The sequence below is a fragment of the Sphaeramia orbicularis genome, chromosome 10 (assembly GCF_902148855.1).
Source record: "Sphaeramia orbicularis chromosome 10, fSphaOr1.1, whole genome shotgun sequence".
NCBI classification, from domain to species: Eukaryota; Metazoa; Chordata; class Actinopteri; order Kurtiformes; family Apogonidae; genus Sphaeramia; species Sphaeramia orbicularis.
Genome location: NC_043966.1, coordinates 20,999,114 through 21,021,273, shown reverse-complemented (window position 1 = coordinate 21,021,273; position 22,160 = coordinate 20,999,114). Strand labels below are relative to the sequence as shown.

General features: G+C 37.2%; 1 protein-coding gene across 1 annotated transcript in view; it reads left to right on the top strand.

Moving 5' to 3' along the window:
- The first annotated feature begins 9,391 nt into the window (after positions 1 to 9,391).
- The window catches only part of glra4a (glycine receptor, alpha 4a), a 65,055-nt gene continuing 52,286 nt past the window's right edge, over positions 9,392 to 22,160 (top strand). The window contains exon 1 of the mRNA XM_030146431.1: positions 9,392 to 9,736. Coding sequence (XP_030002291.1) covers positions 9,669 to 9,736 — 68 coding nt within the window. The 5' untranslated portion in view covers positions 9,392 to 9,668. The remainder of the gene's footprint in view (positions 9,737 to 22,160) is intronic.

Below are 22,160 nucleotides of genomic sequence, written 5' to 3'. Positions count from 1 at the left end.
AGGAATCACAAAAGAGTCTTTGACCACCGCTAATATGAATAACATGTAGAGCTCATATTGTGTTAAACTTACTTTGACATTTTAATCTTCCAATAATTTGGCTGACTGACTCTGAGGGACTTTGTATTGCTTTGTCATTTGCTTCGTGTCGGCCATGTCTGTCTGTCAATTCCTATCAGCTTTCTTTTGGATTGGCTGTCTGACTTTGGCTGGCTGTACAAAGTGAATGAATGCTTTATGCATGCAGGCTGATGGTCATGTCTGTCTGGATAACCCCTTCACCTAATACATCTGTCAAGACCTAGGATGTGTTATCTCTGCACATTCATGTCTACACGGAAAGAATTCATACTTGTTTTCATTTTACATACTAACACGCAACACAAATGTAACACCTTTGCTTCAATTTGTCTGAAGTTTGTGGCGCTGAAAACATTACTGGGCAAAAAGCAAAGGCCATAAGGATTAAGCTGAAATAGGTTGAGTCTTATATTTATGTATGAGGAGGTTAGATATGACCAAACACGTTCTTTGTTGAATGGCAAAGAATGACTTTATCTTCTTTTACCTTTTTCCAAAAGTTTCTTTCATATACCTACATTGTTAGGTAATGATTTATAACAGATGTACTTATAACTGCTGTAGTTTTCTTCTTTGGCAAATGCCCACAAAGAGAAAAAAAAAAGAGAGTATAAGGCAAGTAAGATTGTATCATAAAAAGTAAAGTCTCAATAAACTGGAGTAAAAAGAACAAAGAATAAAAGAAAACAGAGTGAAAAACAAACAAGACAGAATGAAATCGATCGCTTATGAAATGTAGCTTTGTAAAAGTTTATGAATTCTGAAAGTTTACTCAGTGTTTCGGGTGTGACTTTCTGATTCGTGATGATTTTGAGGCTATTTTTTCCACTCCATGGTTTATTTTCTTTTAAAAGTTTTGCCGAGGCTCTTTGCCAGTGCATGACTCAACTAAAATGTTCTTAATTGACCTTTTCAGCTTTGATCAGCTGAACAAATTAGTTTGGAATGATTTTGCAAGTAAAATGATTAAAATGAAAATAAATCATGAAAGAAAAAAGAAGTTGATTTCTCACTTATGTGCTCTTTTATACGTTAGAGGTGATCATGAAAGACATGAAGAGGAGAGTCAATAGGAACAATAATCCTTCAGACAGCTACGATACAAGCAGGAGGACAGCACCTTAACCTTGTCAATGTGTAAGCTTCTCCGAACATTTGGAGGATAATCACCTCTTTAGGCCATAAACAGCATGGACTGCTGCACAAAGCTTTTTGCATTCACCCAGACAGCCATGCAAAATGTTATTTACTCTGCAGCCGGGGATAAGGAAGAGGTTAGGCCACAAACAGGCGACTCCCGCCACAGGTCAGTCCCTCAAGGGAGGGCTCGAAATTGGGATTTTGTGCCAGGCTGAGCAGCCGTTTCTCCAGGACTAAGGGGTTGAAAATTGTCTGTGGTACAACTTAGGCTTCTAAGTAAACACTTTCACAACAAGTGTAAGAGCGCGGAACACGATGACAGCACAGAGGACAGCTGATAGTCAGGGGATTACGCTACATGTAACAGCAACACGACAGGTACGTTTCAGTAATTTCCTATTTTTCAGCGATAGAATTAAGGCTCTGCTGTCATGTAAGAAAATAATAGAGCCAATCTCCAACGCTGTCAACTTTGGATACTGTGGTAAAGGCCAAGTTTGAAATGTGACCATGAATAAAACAGAGGCTTGGCTTAAATTAAGGTAGCGAAGGTCAAAGAACGCCTTCTATTTGGTTTTACCGGTCACAAGGAAAAACGCTGGAGTGATCACCACAGCTGGAATGTGACCTTTCATTGGCAAGACGGTCATTAACCTACAAACGGAAGATGAGGGAAGGGTCAGAGGTCACACACTGACAGACAAGATAAAAGAGCTGGCATTTATGCAGTTACCCTTACATGTCACTTATGTGGTGAACTTTCTTTCTTGTATTCTTTTTTTATGCTCTTACTCATTCTTTCTTTCATTTCTGCATTTTTTGCACTCTGTCTTTGTATTCTTTTTGTGCTGTTTCTCTCATTCTTTTTTTCTTGCATTATTTTCTGCACTCTTTCTGTCTTTCCTTCATTCTTTCTTGCATTGCTTTTTCTTTCTTGCATTCTTTCTTTCTTGCACTCTTTCTTTCATGCATTGTTTTTTCTATCTTGCATTCTTTCTTTCTTGCATTCTTTCTTTCTTTTTGTGCTCTTTATTTCTTTCTTGTATTCTTTTTTACGCTCTTACTCATTCTTTCTTTCTTTCTTTTCTGCATTTTTGGATTCTGTATTCTTTTTGTGCTGTTTCTTTCATTCTGCCTTTCTTTGTTGTATTATTTTCCGTTTTCTTTCTTTCTTTCTTTCTTTCTTTCTTTCTTTCTTTCTTTCTTTCTTTCTTTCTTTCTCACTCAAAAGAGGAAGGGCACATAATCTTGACTTAAAATTCCCATTTTCAACACACACATTAAACCACTCTCCTGTTTCCTGGAGGTAAATATCATCCAGATTGGTTTAGTTCTCCCATTGGTTTTCTACAACCTGATGGTCTTTCTCTTTCCCTGTTTGCAAATTACAGAAATGACTTGACTCTTCACATTAAGAAATTCAACAAACTAGCCCGGAGTTGTTGTACACAGATGACATTGTTCTAATGGCTGAATCCAAAAATAATTTACAAAATGTGCCAAAGACACTGTGCTATCGTTAAACGCTGACATGTCTGTAAAAAGATCCTCTAGGGCTGTAATAGTACTTTAATATATGTAATTTTGATTTACTCTTGTTGATTTTATGATATATGAGGTCGCAATAATAATTTTCACCTGAGAGAGAGAGTCTGTTATCAACAAGTTTCAGATGCATAAAGATTTGAGCTTCTTTACTTATCTACTACTTCATGCTTCAAGTGCCCTCCCTCATTAAATTATGCCTCAGGCATATGAGGATTCAAAGAATGTAAAACAGAAGAGCCTAAACTAAACAGCTCCTGTTTTGACTATTCAGGGGCTGATGGTGTTCTGGTCTGGATTCTTGGAATCAATAAGGCAAAAATGTGAAATGAGATGATTGCGAACCCATTTGCCATCAGAAAACAGGGTCAATAATAAAGTTCTTCCATGGAGTGGATTAAGAATATCCATATTTAATTAAATGTCTGCACAAAATCGAGAAATGTTTTGGTGATGACTGATGATGACAGAATGGAACAGTTGACTTTGTTTGTAAAACTTGGAAAATGCATCAGAATGGTTTATTTGTTCAGTATTTTATCTGTTACTATAATGGCTCAAGTTTCTTTTACTGATTAATAGGGTTTTCTGAGTTTATTATGTGCATAATAGAATAATTGAATCCAGTACAGCAGCTGGATGAGAGAAATTGTCTGAATTATATGATCTACCACAGATCCCTGTATCAGTTCATTTGTTAATTCATAAAATTATTCCGACACATTATTCAAAGGGTCTGAGCCAGACAATACTCCCACAGGTCATTCACATTCAGTACGTATTGTCTTTCTGTTTTATCAGGTGAGGCGCTCCAACTTTTAATATTCTCCATTTGTTTTTCTCAAGTTATTCTCTCCCTTATCAACTGCTTCTCATTAACAGATCTGTAACTGTTAGAGGGACAGACATTTATTTCATATGTTCTCATAATTCTTTTTATTATTATTAGTATTATTTATTTATTTATAGTCACAGTTGATTAAAAGTGTGATCAATAGTGTCACAAAATCACTACAAATGATTTAATAAAAATATATCTGTAAAAACACCTGGTTTGGAATTAACCCATAAAGACCCAGTGCTACTTTTGTGGCAGTTCCCAAATGAATTTTTCCCTCTATTTGACCTTTCTTAAATGATTTATCACCATTTATTATAATATTATCCAATGTGTTTTGCATTTTTCCCTGTAAATCACATATTTTCCTATATTTAAATTTCTATATTTAACCCTTTCATGCATGAATCATGAGAGCCTTAGTCAAGATTTTTTTTTTCCTCAGTGTTTTTATTCCTCTTTAGGCATGAAAAAAAAAAAACAATGTGATTGAAATGTTTTTATAAACCTATTTTTCATTGAGTTACAAAAATATTCACTCAGCTGGACATCATTCTTTTAATTTTTGAAGCAAACATGTATTTACTGTCATACTATGTGAAAACTATGAAATATTTTTTTTAATGCTGCTAATCTGATGTTTTCTCACGTTTTAACATACTATAATACTAGCTGTTACTCACTCAGATAATATGCAAAAAAAAACAAACTACTTTTTGTTTTAAAAGAAACTGTTCATTACAGTCTAATTGATTTACACTCAAATATGTTACTGCAGATCAGGTTTATCAAGAACATAATGTAAAGTTACAGTAATGGTATGAATGTCAGTGTATGGGATGGCGCATAAGTGTCCACAGTGTTGGTTGATATGGAACTAAAACAACAAAACCCATGAATATACAAGAGAACAGCTAGAGAACAACTGTCCACTGGAGTGACCACTATGCATGAAAGGGTTAATTTAGATATTCATAAAAACTCAGTAAATTAAAAGGTTGTTTAAATCAGAAACAGCAAGTATATCATTAACTGAGGTTAAAAGAAGTGTCTCCATCCACTGTCATTTATCTAACTCCATGGGTTTTATAATATTGTAGAAGATGACAATGTTTCCACAGTAACTACGGAGCCTTTGAAAGTCCAAATGGGTCATATCTGATGACCATGAAAAGATGAAAAACTGTGTTTTACATCAATTATTTACATGGATAGAAAGGATAAATGGATCAAAAGGTATTAAACATTTTAGGTCAGTAGATGGTTTTAGTTGCCAGTGGATTTTTGGGTCTTTATGGGTTAATGCTTTGTGTATAAAGTTTATTCTTTGTGTGGATCACATGACTGGAGCAGAAATGACTGCCACTAAGGCATTATGGGTAAAGCCAAAATGGATAGGGTCAGAGACACAACAGATCCAAGATGTTGTTAACTGCACATGGTTCAAGAGGCGCAAAATGGCACATAATGTTTATTGTTTGTGCTGCATTTACGATGTCTTTAACCCATAAAGACCCAGTGCTACTTTTGTAGCAGTTCCTAAATGAATTTTTCTCTCTGTTTAACCTTTCATAAGTAATTTATCACCATTTATTATAATATTATTCTCTGTATATTGTGTTTTTTCAGTGAAAATCCCACATTTTCCCATATTTAATTTTCTGACCATGTAGATGTTCATTAAAGCTCAGATTCAAGTTGACTGTTTTAATATTAGAAACAGAGAAAACTCACTTATACTTTAAGCAAAATATTTCATTAACCAAGCGTAAAACCAAGTGTCTCCATCCACTGTCATTTATCCATGGGTATTATTGATGAATCAATGTTGTCGAAGATGATGATGTTTCCACGGTAACTACAGAGCCTCTGAATGTCCAAATGGGTCATATCTGATGACCATGAAAAGATGACAAACTGTATTTTACACCAATTATTTACACATGTTGATAGGATTAGTTGATCAACAGGTATTAAACAATGTACATCAGTAGATGCTTTCGGTAGTTGGTGGATATTTGGGTCTTTATGGGTTAAATACTTACTTGGACACAGTGATGTATTTCAGTCTCTATATTGGACATTTACTGAATGCATGTTGGGACCTGTCTATTTCCTGGCATTAGCTTAGAGACTTTCAAAGACTGGAGAATGCATTTTTATTTAGTTTCTGTGTTTCCTTGGTAATACACAATGCCTATGAGACAGAGTGAGAAATAAATGTTGAAAAGATGCCAGTAACATGGCTTTTGTTCTAGTAGACCAGTATAACTACAAGATCTCAAACTCATTTTATTACTTATTTTGAGTTTTTACTCATTTCTTAATTTTTTCATACATTGCATTAAAACAGAAACCTGCGATGTCTTAAAGTTTCCCTGGATCAGAGCGACCTGTGGAGATCTTGCATTGATTGTGGGATTCGTAGCCTTTGGATAAGGTTAAAAAGGAAATGTTAGACCTCAGTTAAACATACTCACAGGGTGGTGAGCAACATACACCAGCACAGCATGGGAATAAGGCAAACAGCCTTATTGATAAAAGAACCCATCCTCGGCTTTTTGACAGTAAAACAAACAAACAAAAAAAACAAGCATATTAGATGTCTTTTTCAAAAACTGAAACAAGAATTGCAGGCTGTGTTGCATTTATGCATGGCATATTAATTGTTTGGGTATTAAAAGAGGGCAAGCTCCAGTCCATTTGTCTGCAGAATAGCATCCTAGCATCTGTTCCAGTGGTTAACTCTGTCTTTCATTCTTCCTTTCTTTATTCACCCACTCAACTCATCTAAATACAAACAGACATATTGTTCATCTTTGTGCTTTATAAATCTAAATATGGATGGTGATTACATGAGCAGGGCTTTCAGCTTGACAGAGTGGATAAGAGAACAAAAACTGAAATATACATCTAACTGACTAACAACAGAGAGCTCATCTTGATTTTGCTTTACCAAGATTATCTTATATGTATGATTTCTGCTGTTATAGCAAAATTTTCTAGGAAAGAACATCATTTTCAGCACTGGAGAGATTTAACATCCCTTCAACTCTATTTATGGGCTTGAAGAAGAGACACGTAGTTGAAATTTCCCAAACATGGACAAATGATAAGACTTCATATAACTCACATATAATTCAGTGATAAGAGTTTCTCCTTTAAAATCTGGGAACTGGTCTCTGATAAGTACCACACTGATCTCAGATGTCCAGACTCATGACAGGGCTCCACCGCCAACCAACAATGTTGGCGACCACATCCACTCACCCTATGATTACCTTTCTAATCCTCTGAGGTAAACTTCACCACTGCCCTCTCGGATTGTTACAGCAGGCCAGAAATAAAAAGCAATACATAGCAGTGTAAAATAAACTGGAGTTTGCACTTGATCACATTTCACCCATAGTTTCTAAAAAGAAACGTTTCAATAAAAACACCACATATATTGCACTCCTTCACTGATGAAAGTCAAGCTCATACCATTTTATATGTCAGCACAAGAAGGACATCTGATCCTTGCCTTGGTAATTGGTGAAGGTAAAGGTTAACAGTGTTTTCCTCCACAAATAGAATTAAAAGACAATGACACCTGCGTACTTATGAAGCACTGGCTCAGCTTGGTGGATTCACTTTAAAAGATAAATGACTGCAGTGGAAGCAGTTTGATATCCGTGAGCGATGTATCACATTGTGTTACTGACCTGTGATCTCTAATATATCTAGCCTTTAATGCCACTTTAAAGTGTGGATACACTGATGTATAACCCTGTCTTACTATGCATCTGAAATCCACCCACACAGAGATGCATTTACAAAGAAAAACAAGGGGTTTACACAAGTGACTAGAAGTTTGTGTGTTTAGGCTAATTTTCTCCTTTTCATGACTTGATTTTGCTGCAATTTTTAAGAGGTGGATTGTCAACCCATGCCCCACCTTTCCACCAGGTTTCATGAAAATTGGCAGAGGTGTCAGAAGTATTCACATTCATTACTCAGGTAGAAGTACAGATATTAGGGTTTAAAAGTATCAACTCAAGTTTTTACTCAAGTAAAAGTGTAAAAGTACTGGTTTCAAAACTACTAGAAGTATAAAAGTAAATGTAAGGGGAAAAATGCCAGGGGCCTACGGTGCACTACCCCACCTCCCCAAGAAACATTTTCCTAAAGGCCATAATGACTATAATGTTATATTAAAATGTTAATGTTGAAAAATTTGGGATGCACTAGGCTACCTGTTTCAGCCACATGTATGCCCATTGAAAATGAACACATTTTTGTCCAATGCAAATGTATTAAAGGACCATAAATGTGTACTACTGAGCAGTAATGTGTGTTTCATGGAGCAGAAGATATGTTGAGTAGTTGCCTGTAAGTATTGGAATGGTGCAAAAAGTCAGGTGCAATGGATCGCATACAAACCAGTAGGGTGTAGGAATGGTATATGGGTGCTTTTATGAAACTGGGTTCATTATGGTACCTGGCATTTTGCCAACCTTTTAGACCCAAAAATAAAAGAGAAATTTAGACAAATTTACCCCAGGATTTATCTAATGACGACCGCAGATAAATGCAAAAAAATTATACACCTGCTCTGAGCCATCCCAAAATTAATGAATTTTTAATACAATATTGGTGCCAAAAATAGGACCAAAATTGGGACAGGAAAAGCTACCTAGGTGTCAGTGCATTTGATCTTGAAAACATGGCTCGAAATAGTCTTATATAGCGCTATAAATACAGACACTGTGTTAAATTTGTCAATCCTAGTGGTTTTTCTAATCCAGACGTGCAGTTTATATTTAAAAAATAACATATCTATCTATCTATCTATCTATCTATCTATCTATCTATCTATCTATCTATCTATCTATCTATCTATCTATCTATCTATCTATCTATCTAAAGATTTGTTTTATCTGAAAAATAGTTTCTCTTTTATCTCAGTAAATATTTATTTTTAAAATAGACCCAAAGTGCTTCTGAACTTGCTTCATAACATTAGTCTACATCTAGTTTGAATTTTTTTTACCTCCTCTGTCCTGTTTTTAGGAACCAGTTTCATAGAAGCACCCATATGTTTATACCCCTCGTCCAACCACAATCAAATTCATTCTATCTGGATGGTGATTTATCCAGATTTTTTTTTTTTTTTTTTTTTTTGAACGATGACAAAAATGAAAACAAGGTGAAATTAAATAACAACGAGACTTTTTTTTTTTTTTTTTAAATGTAAGGAGTAGAAGTAAAAAGTCGGCTGAAAAATACTCCAGTAAAGTATAGATAACCAAAATTCCTACTTAAGTAAGGTAACGAAGTATTTGTACTTCGCTACTTGACACCTCTGGAAATCGGTACCTTGTATCACTGATGGAGGTAATAAATAAAACACTGAACATCCCTACACTCTATTTGCAAGAATACACAAATCTATTTTGAACACACCCTCCTTCAACACCTCCTTCTCCTCATTTCTGGTGTTCATTAAAGCTTGTTCCTCACACACACAGTCACACAGCTCGACTCTGTAATTTCCTTCATCATTATAACCATCGCTCCCTCCATCCTCATTAAGCCTAATTACAAAAGGAGGCTCGTCAAAACAAAAGTTACTGTTCCTTTAAAGGTAAAAACATGTGAAGAGAGAGGGGGGGAACGCACATGAAAAGCACCCAGACGCAAGTACACTGTCAGAAAAGAAGAAGAAGAGAAGAAGAAGAAGAAGAAGAAGAAGAAGAAGAAGAAGAAAAAGATAAAAAAAAAAAAAAAAAAAAATCCCCACTGACACGCAAACCGACACTCCCCTTCTACACACGCACCAACACACAGAGTGACCAGTGGTGTCCAGCCGCCTGAAGCGCACAGCCTGCTGTGTGGATGTGTGCAACCCTCTGGACTTGGTGGGAGGGGGAGAAGTTTCCCCAAAGACAAGCTTGGATCACTGAGAGAGACGATGCCTTCCTCCTGTAGCCCTGTCTCACAAGCTGCTCAGTGGATTTGCTGATTCCCGAAATTATTCCTGCAAGTTATTCAACGGGACTGTGGAGCGATTTTGAGCCAGAGGATGCTCCCACAGGTCATTCGGATTCTGTACGTCTTGTCTTTCTGCTTTTTCCAAGGAGGCTTTATCAGGTGAGGCGCATTAACATTTATTATTCTCTTTGTGTGAATTTCTTATTTCCTCTCATATCAACAGCTTTACATTAACTTTAAAACCTGATCGCACCCAACAAAGATATTACAGACTTTTGTTTTTGTTTTTTTTATTTAACAAGTGCGCGGAGTTTTCAAGATAATCCTGAATTTGTGTTTAATATTTAATTCTTTTGTGCGTTGAAAACGTTTATAGGTAGCCTGTCATCCTCAAACAACCCATATAAACGGTCTTGTTGACGTTTCTTTTCAATAAGGAAAAAGCGCAACAAGAAAAACGTGCATGCGTGCAGACCTGGAGCGAAATGCGCACGGATTTTACGCACGGCGCAAACTGCCATCTCCTGCTTTTAACTCTGAAGACAGTTTGGTGTCGGGGTAAAATTAGAAGCGAATGCACGTATTATTTTTTGTAGAATGTGAATATAAAATGCAAAACCATGTCTTGGAGCTTTCCTGGTTCGGAACTACCTGTGGAATTCTTGGATTACCGGGTCGGTGGAAGAGGTTAAAAGGAAACATTAGACTTTAAGTGGAATGTCTGATACTCCCACGGTGATCAATTTACCAACAGTGTGTGAATAAGGCGCTCCAGTTTAGTAAACAGACCCTTCAATGCTTAGATGGCATGCATTCTAAACGCATTTTTTAAAATAGAAATACATGTGCACTTATTATTAATTTTTCTAATAAAAGCTGAAACCTCCTGTCAGTGCGTCTGGAGGAAACATCAGCACATCCTTTCCTGTCTAATCTTCTCCAGTGGCTGACTCAGTCCTACCACACATATTTGATATCTCTATTTCTTTCCTTATCCACCCACTTCAACCATCCCTTTCCCCTCCTCCCCTCCTCTTCTTCTCTCTCTTGGTGGCAAAACTTTTATTTGCAGTGCAACACTTTCCTTATTTCATGCCCTGCCAAACTCAGGTGTGAGCGGGAGGGAATTAAGATCTGCATAATCCTGAAGCGGAACAGAGTCATGGCTTCGTGGATCCAGGGGCAAGGAGAGCAGCTCTTAGCCAACTGACAGCACCTCCTCTGAGAAATTATATGCTCTCCTACCAGCCACATATGGAGGGTGTGAGAGGGAGGAGTGAAGGAAAGAGGGAGGGATTGAAGTGGAGAGAGAGGAGGGGGGGATAGACAGGTGTGAAAGACGAATCTGATGAAGGTGTGTGGAGAAAAAGAGAAGATGAAGGGTGAAAATGGGAATGGAGCAAACTGGGGATGGAGGGGAAATGCGAGCAAGAAATTGAGAGAGGGTGATTCATTTAGTTGGAGGCGGCGGGGAGATTAGTAAAGTGGGGGAAAGGGGCTGGGAGATGGAGAGAAATGGTTCAGATAGGAAAGAGGAGATGAGATGAGAGAGGAGAGGGGAGAGGAGAGGGGGAAGTGAGAGACAGGGTGTGTTGTTAGAGATTTGAAAAAATGATTGTCATGTAAAACGGTGCACAAGCTGGATTGGTGTGATAGGTTTGGGACTGGATGGACTAAGAGGAAATGAGAAACAGGAGTGAAGGCGTAATAAATAACAAAGTTCATATCGTAGTCTGAGAGGGCGACAGATGATAGGGTTAGGAGATCTTCGCAAGCGTCTAGCGTGGATGTCAAACCTGAAAGGGATCCCATCTCCTCGTTACGAATGACAAATCGAATATCAAATAAATTAAAAGAAGAGATGAAGTGTTCGATGAAGTTGCATCTGACCCAGTGGGTTGCAGGATTGATGATGATGATCTGGCTGAAATTCCCCCCCCCCCTTTTTTTTTTTTTTTTCCCATTTTGCTCTACTCAAGTCAAAATTAGTTGCAGTTTTGACATGTACCAGTTTTTGTTGTGTTGGGATTCTACGTACAAATCTAACTCCAATTCTCTATCCCCCGTGTTCGTTACATCGGTTATTACCTTGACCATAAAACAGACCTGAAACAAGCTTTAAGGATAACAATGAATCAGTCATTTAAAGGTGGGGTGCGAGATGTTTTCCTGGAGCATTTTTTACTATATTGCTTAAAATCCCCTTCACACCCCATTTACAACCAATTAATTAAATACTCTAACACAAAAATTTAAAAAAAAAGTAGTCCCCTGTGGAACGGACAGGACTGAAAAAACACCATCCAATCATTTTAAGCGCCCAATTGAAATGGTTGAATGGTGATATGTCGATCAAACTCAACTGCCATTTGTCCCTCCCCCCTCCCCCCTTCTGCACTTACCCCTCTTCATGAATGAATTCTCAGAGGTTTGGAGTGCTTGTACAGGAAAAGAAGTCAGAGCCAGAGCTTGGCTATATTAGTTATATTAGGATGGAAAGTTCACCGGCAAACTGTTTTGTCACTAACATAAATCACTAGGAAATGTAACGTTAGGCAGATAGGTATGAACTGGGGCTGTTCTGTAAGAGTGGGGGTGTTGGAGGAGACTGAATGAGGTATGCATGGATCGGAGCCGGGGTCGGAGCTGGAGCCAGGCGAGTTGTTGCTGTGCAGCGCTCGTGAACCCTTGGGAACAAGCATTGCACATGCCAGTACTCTGGAGGCGTGGCTTCAGGGAGATGTCTGAAGAAAGGGGTTTGGACTTTTGAATTGAGTATTTTCAAAATGAAGCTTGCTTGAACCATCTTTTTCTAAGATCTCCTACCCCACCTTTAACTTCCTAAGACCCATCTATGGGTTTTCTGTCCACATTTGTGGACAAGAGTTTCACAACTTTATACAAAAAAAGAAAAAAAAGAAAAGAAAACTGTCCACCACAAAGGACATTCCATATAAATTTTAAAAACTGTATCTGAAAAAACTGTTCCGTCATGATGTTTCCAAAATAGGCACTTATTTAATAAAAAAAAACAAAAAAGCTTGTACTTTGCTGACATTTCCTGGGTCTCAGGAGGTTAATGAACATTAATGAAACTTACACAGATCTGTGGTCCCCCAAGGTTACAGAGAATCAGACTTCCTGGCCAACAGACATCCTCAAGAGCCCCGAATGATGTTTTTCCTGCTTCTTTATGCTCTTCTATGGGGTGTCGTCTTCCTACTCCTAACTTCAGCCAATACCTTCGTATATCACCCACGATATACCTGACTGCTTCATTCTTACCCCCTGTCCTTTCACCCCAGGCCTCATAAACTCTTATCTTTATCCCTAGTCTTCCCTTATCCCAGGGGTCAGCAACCCTGGTCCTAGAGAGCCAGTATCCTGCATGTTTTAGACGTATCCCTCTTCCAACACACCTGATTCAAATGATAAGCCTATCATCAAGCTCTGCAGAAGCCTGATAATGACCGTCAGGTGTGCTGGAAGAGGGAAACATTTAAAACATGCAGGATAGTGACTCTCTAGGACCAGGGTTGCCGACCCCTGCCTTATCCATTCTAAACCCACACTCTACCCTCCTAAAAAGCAAACTAACCCATCTGTGACACCCTTTAAACCTGTAACCTTCCATTATCAGTATGTCACACAACTTAGAGCAAATCAGCAAAATACAGGAATCATAGCTATATCATGTTACATTTAAATTACAAAACATAGTTTTCATGATTATAACATATTTCATTCTAATTACATAATGCTTAGGTTTTTATATGTTCTTCAACTGTATAATTCCAGCGGTTGCGAGATTCTTGTTTATTTCCTTGCCTTTTTGCTGTCGATATTAAAAATGAAGTTTGAACACTGCATACAGTGCCCAACATTTTTGCACAAGCAATAAAAAAAATGTTTTTTCCCAGTATCACGTCTTACAAAATATAAGCCTATTTTTATGCAAAGAAACCTGTTTTGTATTCATAAAATTTTTTGTAAAAATAAGTAGACATTCAAGTATTTAAAGCTGAGAATAAATCCTGCTTAAATCAGGAAATATTTGATGAAAAAAGTGAATAAGGTAAACAGATACACATATACTTTCACCTGGTACATGATAGTTTTTGATAATTCAGGCTCCTAATACAGCATTCTGGTCACTACACTTGGACACACAGTGATTTGTCTCAACCTTAGTTAAAGCAGGATTATACAGAAACTTAACATATCATACAGTTGATTTCAAAACTCCCCCTGTGGTGTGGAGACTCATTAGACAGAACGTGAACTGTGCTTCAGCTCTCTCTCTCTCTCTCTTTGTGCAAGTTTAAATCTCTTTCCCACACTCTGCTGTTTCCAGAGTATTTTCCCTACAAGCTACACATTGACAGGTTTTCCTTCTCTACTTTGAGCTGCTGTGTCTACCACCATTCTATCACACATGCAGACTTCACCAGTATGCACACTGTGACAAATTTCTGTAATTTCTGCATAAAAAAAAATCATAGTAGCTTCTTATTCTAACAATTTACAAGGTATAACTGAATATCGCAGTGCATTATGGGTAAAAAAAATATTTACGGTAACTTCAAGCATTTGTTCACAGTATCTCATTGTAAAATTACAGGATGGTTGTGTTTTCACTTGGTCCTGACTGTAAACGATACAAATTACAATTACACACTGTTAGTATTAGAAGGCGTGAAAGAGGACATGAAGGCAGACACAGGGGAGCGAATCCGACATCCATCCACTCAATAAAGTGTAAGTAAGACATTATTAGTCCACAAAATGAACATGTGATTCAAGTTGTAACTTCATGCAATGCAATTTGACTGTGTGTTTGAACTTAACGTAGACATGTCAAAACCAGCATTTTAGTAAGAAAAATGTTTATTTGTGTGAGTGTCTGTATTTTACATTATTTTATTTATCTTAGTCGTGTTTCTTTGGGAATATACAGGGTGTGGGACTGAGAATGCACTGTTTTTTGCAAATGTTAGCTAGCAAAAAACTGGCTAAGTTAAGCTAACGCTAGCTGCGTGCATTAGCCCCATTGAGAAATGCTTCCGATAGTCCAGGCTTTGTTAGCGCTGTTAGCATGGCTACAGTCAAACTGGAGCAGTCAAAATTTAAAAAAAATAAATAAAAGAAAAAGTAAATTACAATTAATGGTTGTTTCTAATATCAAACAACAATACATTGCTACAATTTATATACAGTAAAAACCTGTAAAACGTATCCAGTCATATACTGCAATTATTTTTACAGTAATTAGCAAACAATTACATTAGAACCTTCTCTATCCACTATTGAAAGTATCACAAAGAACCATTGTAATAACAAAGGTCTTCTGTCCAAATTTTATGATGCGCTGTTGGCAGGTACGAAGGACAATTCTCTTTCTCATTCAGCTTGGAAAAATGACCTTCAAACAGAAATATCTGTAGAGGACTGGGAGAGGGCCTGTCTTATAGCTCAAACACAAACAATTAACACCAGGTTCAGACTATTACAGTACAAATGGTTATTTAGAACATATGTCACCCCTGCAAAACTACACCGTTTTAATCCTAACATTCCTGACATTTGTACAAAGTGTAATAAGGAAATAGGCACTTTGTTTCATTGTATGTGGACCTGTGAGAAACTTCAGAATTTTTGGAAAGAGACTCTTAATTTAATTTATAGATTTACAGAATGTTATTCCTGTGGATCCAAAATGTTGTATTTTGCACATCTTCCCTGAGAAGTTTCAAGTAATTGGAGGAAAAAGGAAACTTAAATTTTTGTTTATTACAAGCCAAACGAGACATTTCTTTGAGATGGAAAGATATTCAAGGACCCACAACGAACCAATGGATTAAAGAAATGTCTTCTAACCTGGCAATGGAAAAGCTGACGTACCAGGCTAAAGGAAAGATCAAAGACTTTTATAAGATTTGGACACCTTTTTTGCAATTTTTAAAGGACCTGTCTGTATAGTCAATTAAGTTGTGTCTGTCAAGTATGTTTTGTTGCACTGAGAGTGGATGCTATCGTGTGGGTGGGGGGTGGTAGGGATTGTTTTGATGTGGTTTTTTTTTTTTTTTTTTGTTCTTATAAAACAATGAAAATGGACAATAAATATATTTATGAAAAAAAAAATTAGCAAACAATTTTACAGCACTTTATTTATTTATTTATTTAGTATTTAGTTACAGGACAGTGTGTATTGGCATTAGCTGCAAAGAACAAGATGCATGCACCATTTGCAACTTTTTTACCTAGTATTTACTGTAAATTCTACAGTGTGGAGATCACAACATTGTTCAAATGGGCCCACATTATCTGGTCATCTGATGTGGATTGTTCTTCATTGGGGCCAAGTGTAGTCAGTTACGAAGGACACAGAATGGCACCAAGGATTTCTGCTGTCCTTGCCTTCAGTCAGTGAGAGATCATGAGTCACCGATGGAAATATCAGAGAATGAGAATTATCATCGGGAGGCGACGGGGCTCGTGGTGTCCCCTTGGATTGTGTGATGTGCAGAGTTGAGGACGAAGCTCAGGCTTTTGCTTTGGCTGAAATGAGTTAATGTACAAAGACAAAGACTCCACTTAATCATCGTCGTAAATCTGTGTTTTTAGCTGTACCTTCAGGGAAAAGACGTAGAATTCACCCTGACCCTGACGCCATAAAATATCTCAATCAGTATATATAGCCACCGCTAATTATCCACCTACAGCAACACATTGTACTTAAGTATAACCTGAGTTCACATCTGCAAACAGACTGGCTGGTGATTTATGCAATGTCATTTTTGAGGCAAATGCATTTTAGGAGCTGGTTTGGTTGTGATATGAATTGATGCACCTGTGATTGACTTTTCTATTCAATTCAATTCTATTCTATTCTATTCTATTCTATTCTATTCTATTGTGATCGTCTTAATGAGGTGGGTCAGTAGGTCGGTGGTAGTATTATCCAAATAAACAAACTATATTGTGAAGCAGTTTAAGAAAAGAAACACTTTCCCTCAAAATAATAAGTGTTTCTGTATTCACACAGCATTGCCAGCACTTGTTCTCTTCCTCATAGTTGGCTTTTAATAATGTGAACTTTCTAAAATGTACTGTCTGTGAATCCACCAAAACTGTTGTCTGAGGGTGAAGATTGTTAAACTTTTCAACATTTACATTTGAAGGACCATTATGTTGTTTCGTGGCAGGTTGCTTGTGCCCTTACAGTGCGAGTAACAGGCCCAATTAGGATGATGTATCTGCCATGGAGACACATTTTGTGTTTTTGCAGTGGAATTAAAAGCAAAACGTTATATGTAAATGCTAAACGTCAGATTTCAAAATCAAACAGCAAACTTGAGCCTATATTATTAAAAAAATAGACATATCTTTCTTTAGTTTTACAATTAACTGCACATAATTTGGAGCATTTCTGGCTAATATCCAATACATTAAGCACCTCTGCATTACATTTCCTTCTTGTTTTTACTTTCATCAACAACTTATACTAAGCCGTCCTGTGTCTGTGAGGACTGTGTATACTGCTGTGAATAATATCCTGTTACAGCAGACAAAACAAAAGGAAATTGTTAGCTGCTAATAAGGATGTTTGGATCATTTTGTATTCTAAACCAGCAGTCCGTAGCTGTTTGAAGCATCGTATCAGAACTGGTTTTACTCTGGGAGATGAACTTGCATCTGACAGGAGGATACTCAAACACTCCTGAATATCATGCACAATCCCTCTCACCCGTTTGTGTCTTGCTGGTAGGACTTCAAGGCAGATGCAGCAGAAGACTGATTGCCCTGTAGGTACATGAGTGAACGCCACAGGAGACCTTCCCCCCCTTAGGGCTGTTGAACTCTGTAACTTATCTACTCTCTGCAGGGGAGGCACCTACACCTGATATGTGCAGTATGCAAGTGACACATCTGTGTAGCGTAAACTTTTTTTTATGCAACGAGAATTTTCCTGCAGCAATAGTAGAGTTCTTTGTATCTTATCTTAGAGGACATTTGTACGGCTTGGCAAGGTGAAGCGAAAACTGAAAGTGACACTTGGATATTATTTTGCAACTCCAGTTATATTTTGTCAGAATCAAATATCTACCTGCGTTGGTTTATTACCTCCGCCAAGGAGGTTATGTTTTTGCCAGGGTTTGTTTGTTTGTTTGTTTGTTTGTTTGTCTGTCTGTTAGTGTGCAACATAACTCAAAAAGTTATGGACAGATTTTGATGAAATTTTCAGGGTTTGTTGGAAATGGGATAAGGACGAAATGATTAAATTTTGGTGGTGATCGGGGGTGGGGGGGCCCATGGGGGGCCCATTTCCAACAAACCCTGAAAATTTCATCAAAATCTGTCCATAACTTTTTGAGTTATGTTGCACACTAACGGACAGACAAACAGACAGACAGACAGACAAACAAACAAACAAACCGTGGCAAAAACATAACCTCCTTGGCGTGGGGGGGCCCACGGGGGGGTCACTGATCAGCCTTGGCGGAGGTCTGCGCTCTCCAAGTGCTTCTAGTTTCAACATAATACTTACTAATATCAAAAGGCAAAATTGTCGGTCATAAAGATGTGACTGATTCACTATTAGGGCTGCACGATATTGGAAAAAACTGACATTGTGATTTTTTTTAAACCCTTTGATACATATTGCAATATGAAAAAGAGCTCAGGAGGATATAATAGCTGTAGTCACTTTTCCATTGGACATCTGCGCAAAACTTTACCGGTATTTACTAAATGTCAAAAAAACAGAAGTGCACATTGTCGGTTTTTCCATTAAATCACAAATGCAATGATTTGTTTTATTTATTATCGTGAGATGACACGAGAAGCCATTCCATAAACATGGCAACAAACGTAAATATGGTGTTGATTTACAGACATATTCATTATTATTATTATTATTATTATTATTATTATTATTATTATTATTATTATATATTACCCCTCTATCTCGTACTAAATTAAAAAATAATTGGGTTTCCTGGTGTGTCCACACATACCACGACATGTTTCTTCTTCTTCTCCGCTTGTTGTAACGTACGTCAACATCCGTTTTTTTAATTCACATGACTCTAGTTGTGAAAAAAGGTCTTTCCATTGCAGTTTTGCGTGCTATTCATTTTGCGCTACGCCCGAAAAACTACCTCTTGCCAGCGCAAAATCTTTTAATCGAAAAATGAGACTTTGGGCGAAATTGTCGTTTTTCCATTTGGTACATTTTTATGTGCAAGTTATATTTGCACAATTTGAGGGTCAATGGAAAAGCGACTTGTGTGGTGCTGTCATAAATGATCAAACAAATTAGTTGTGTTTCCTCTTGTTGTGGGACAGGTGGCAAGGCACTATTGACAAGAACACGTGTTTCAATATCATCCTTCTTGTAGCCGAAATTATTCCAGATAACTGACGTCTCTTTTCTTTTTAGCACCAAGTCTTCGTTTGCGGTGATTTTCTCTTGTTTGTTGCTCATTTTTCAATGTTGTTACCAGCGACTCATTCCATGTGCAGGGGCGTGGTCTGCTTCGGCTAACTGATTAAGAACACTTGTGATTGGTGGATCGTGCGCTCAGTGTGTGTCAGGTACCCAGGTTGAAATTAGATGAGAACAAATTGAGTTCATTTGCCTCCTACATTGCAGGACCTGCGATGTGACTATTGCACTCACGTACATTGCGATGACGATGCACAAATGATATATTGTGCAGCTCTATTCACTATGCATCATTTATAAATGTTTAAACCAGCAATAACCTTTTTTAAACACAACCAAGCATTCATTTATTGCTTAATCCTAAACACCTATGGGAGTTGAGAAGTAAACACTTGCTGGTGCCAACAAAGTCTTAGCTTTTGCATATTCATCACCCACCCCGCCTCCTCCTCTCTCAGCCTGTAGACGACCACAAAGTAGCAGATACTTCTTTCACAATATGAATAACAGTTGTACAATAAGATCAAGGCAGTGATTACATTTGCTGCATTATGTAACAAATATTATAATGTAAATTTAGTTTAGTTTGTTTCAGGCACAAACATAATAAAAAATATGGGAAGAAAAAACAATTTACACATTATATATTAAATTAGTGTCATTTTGAGGAGACTGGTTGATGATATGTTAAAGGATGTAATCTCTCCCAGAATTTTGCAGAAGTGGCTTGTGGCCGAATGGTTCATTTCTCCAGACCACCAGAGAAATTCTTGGCTGATGTGCCCTTGAGCAAGCCACTTAAGGCGTCCCCCCCATTTGCCCCCCAGCCACCTGGCAGCCCACTGCTCCTAGTCTGCAGTGTGTGAAGTGTTTGTGCACGCTCAGCTAGTGATGGGTTAAAAGCAGAGGTTCACATGTATAATATTCTGACAAATAAAGATTCTTAAAATTGTTCCTTATACTGTGACTGTACAAGTATAGTGTTAAATTAACTTTGTTGCCTCCAAAGTAGAAAAGCTGAAGTGAATGGCAAAACCTCTGACTGAGATTATATATATGTGCTTAAAAATGACTAATGTGACAAGGAGAGTACTAACGTTCAACTCCTTTCAAAGAAACACCTGTAAAGGGAGCAGGAAAGAAACTGTTCATCATAGGAAATATTCTGGGGAGAAGTAAACACTGTTTTGCCAATTCTAACTTCAAAAGCTAAGCTGCTGAAAGAGGACAATCTTTCTGTGATAGCTTTTAATTAAATTCTGACGCTAGTCCCAGCTGGTATAGTAGCATCTCAGACAACAATGTAATATCTTCAGGCTAGTAAACAATCGAGGGGAAATGACTATTAATACTGCGTGTCTTCATTTTTCTATGTTTCACACCCCCCAATGAGTTGAAACTGTATTTTTTTCCTGTAAAAATTGTATTGAAAAACATATCTTCATATGAGAGCGTTTCTGAATTTGTTAAATAGGTTTTCATTCCATAAAAATATGAAATAATGCTTCACATTTGTCCCCTGATATTGTAATGTAGAAAATACTTACTTGATCCACAACTACAGATACTGTGTTGATCCATTTTTAATGACTTACGACTGAGAGTAATGGAGAGGTGATGTGACATTTTACATTATGCATTTATGGCTGGTTGCTCCTTTTGAAAAGGCCAAACTCTGACAGTATACAGCCAATGGCTGTGACCACAGCTCTGACCTGTTGGCTGTGTTCAGCCGCAATTTAAGCTGCAGTTGTGGTTCAACAGCGTTAGCCAAAAGAGCATTGTAAAACCAGTCAAAACCTGGACCCTGTGCTTCTGACAGATGTGACAGATGTGCTGCCAACAAACCCCTGCAGTTTAGAAAAAAATTAAACCATAATATGAAGCCAGGAAATAATGTCAGGCCAGTGCACACACAAACCCCACATGTGTCTGAGCCAAGGTAACTGTAACAACCACAGCCTCATTCATGCTGACAATAATCAAACCCACTGCAACAGCCACATTTACAGACTTTTTCTTGCTGGTTGAATGTTTTTTCCAAGCACCACTTCTTAATCATAACACAGACTGAGTGTAAACTCTTGGACGCCACTGGAATGATTTGTTGTAAACTTCTCAAACTGATAAACAGAAACATTTTAATGTGTTTACTGGGCTGGCTGATCTGGCCAAAAGATTAAATGATTATTTTTTTCAGGTAAAATCACAATCTTTGATCTAAATAACAATTTTCCCACCTCCTGAAAAATATAGGAAAGTTATAACCAAGCTAAGTTTTCCTTTAATTTTCTCAGGTTTTTTGGAGGTTCAGCTGTGGGCAATAATTTTTATCTGACTAGCAACTCTTCATTTTTGCATAATTTTAGAAACTAACACGTTTTAATGTACATAGAGCTGTACTGTTTTGATTTATTAGCTAGAATGTGGCAGCCTGTTTTTCACTCTAGTATAACCCTTAAACGCACTTAAGACTCAAATTGAAGACTTAAGTGTGGATAGATTATTGAAATATTGCTATAAACTAGCGGTAAACTGAAATATAGTCACAAGGTGAGCAACCTGTGCAGGGAACATTAATGCTGCAAACCTGTAGGTTAGTGCAGTGGTTTCTGCATAATACCATAATTACCCCGCCCCCTGAAGGGGAGGCAAGGGATGTTGTTTTTGGTTCGGTTTGTTTGTTTGTTTGTTTAGTTGTTAACACACTAGTAGCAAAACTATTGGTTGAATTCATACCAAATTTGGTTTATAGATTGCCAGTGACCCAGAATAGATGTGATTACATTTTGGGAAAAGTAGGTCAAAGTTAAAATTTTTCATGAAGTTTTAAAATAATTTTTTTCCCATTTATTTATAATGGGCGAAATTTCAAATTGCTATTAAAACTTAAATTTTTAACTAAATTTACGTAAAAGGTACATCACTCTGCAAAATATCTAAGTGATAGCTTGTTTTTGAAATGTGTTGTTACATTTTTAAATCTCTTTCTTTTCCCTTTTACTTATAATGGGCAAAATTTCAAATGTCTATTAAAACATAAATTTTGTTTCAATTTGCTTCAAACTTGGCACATATATAATTTTTTATATTTAATAAATATTGAAAATGGATGAAAGAGTTGATCGATGCCAA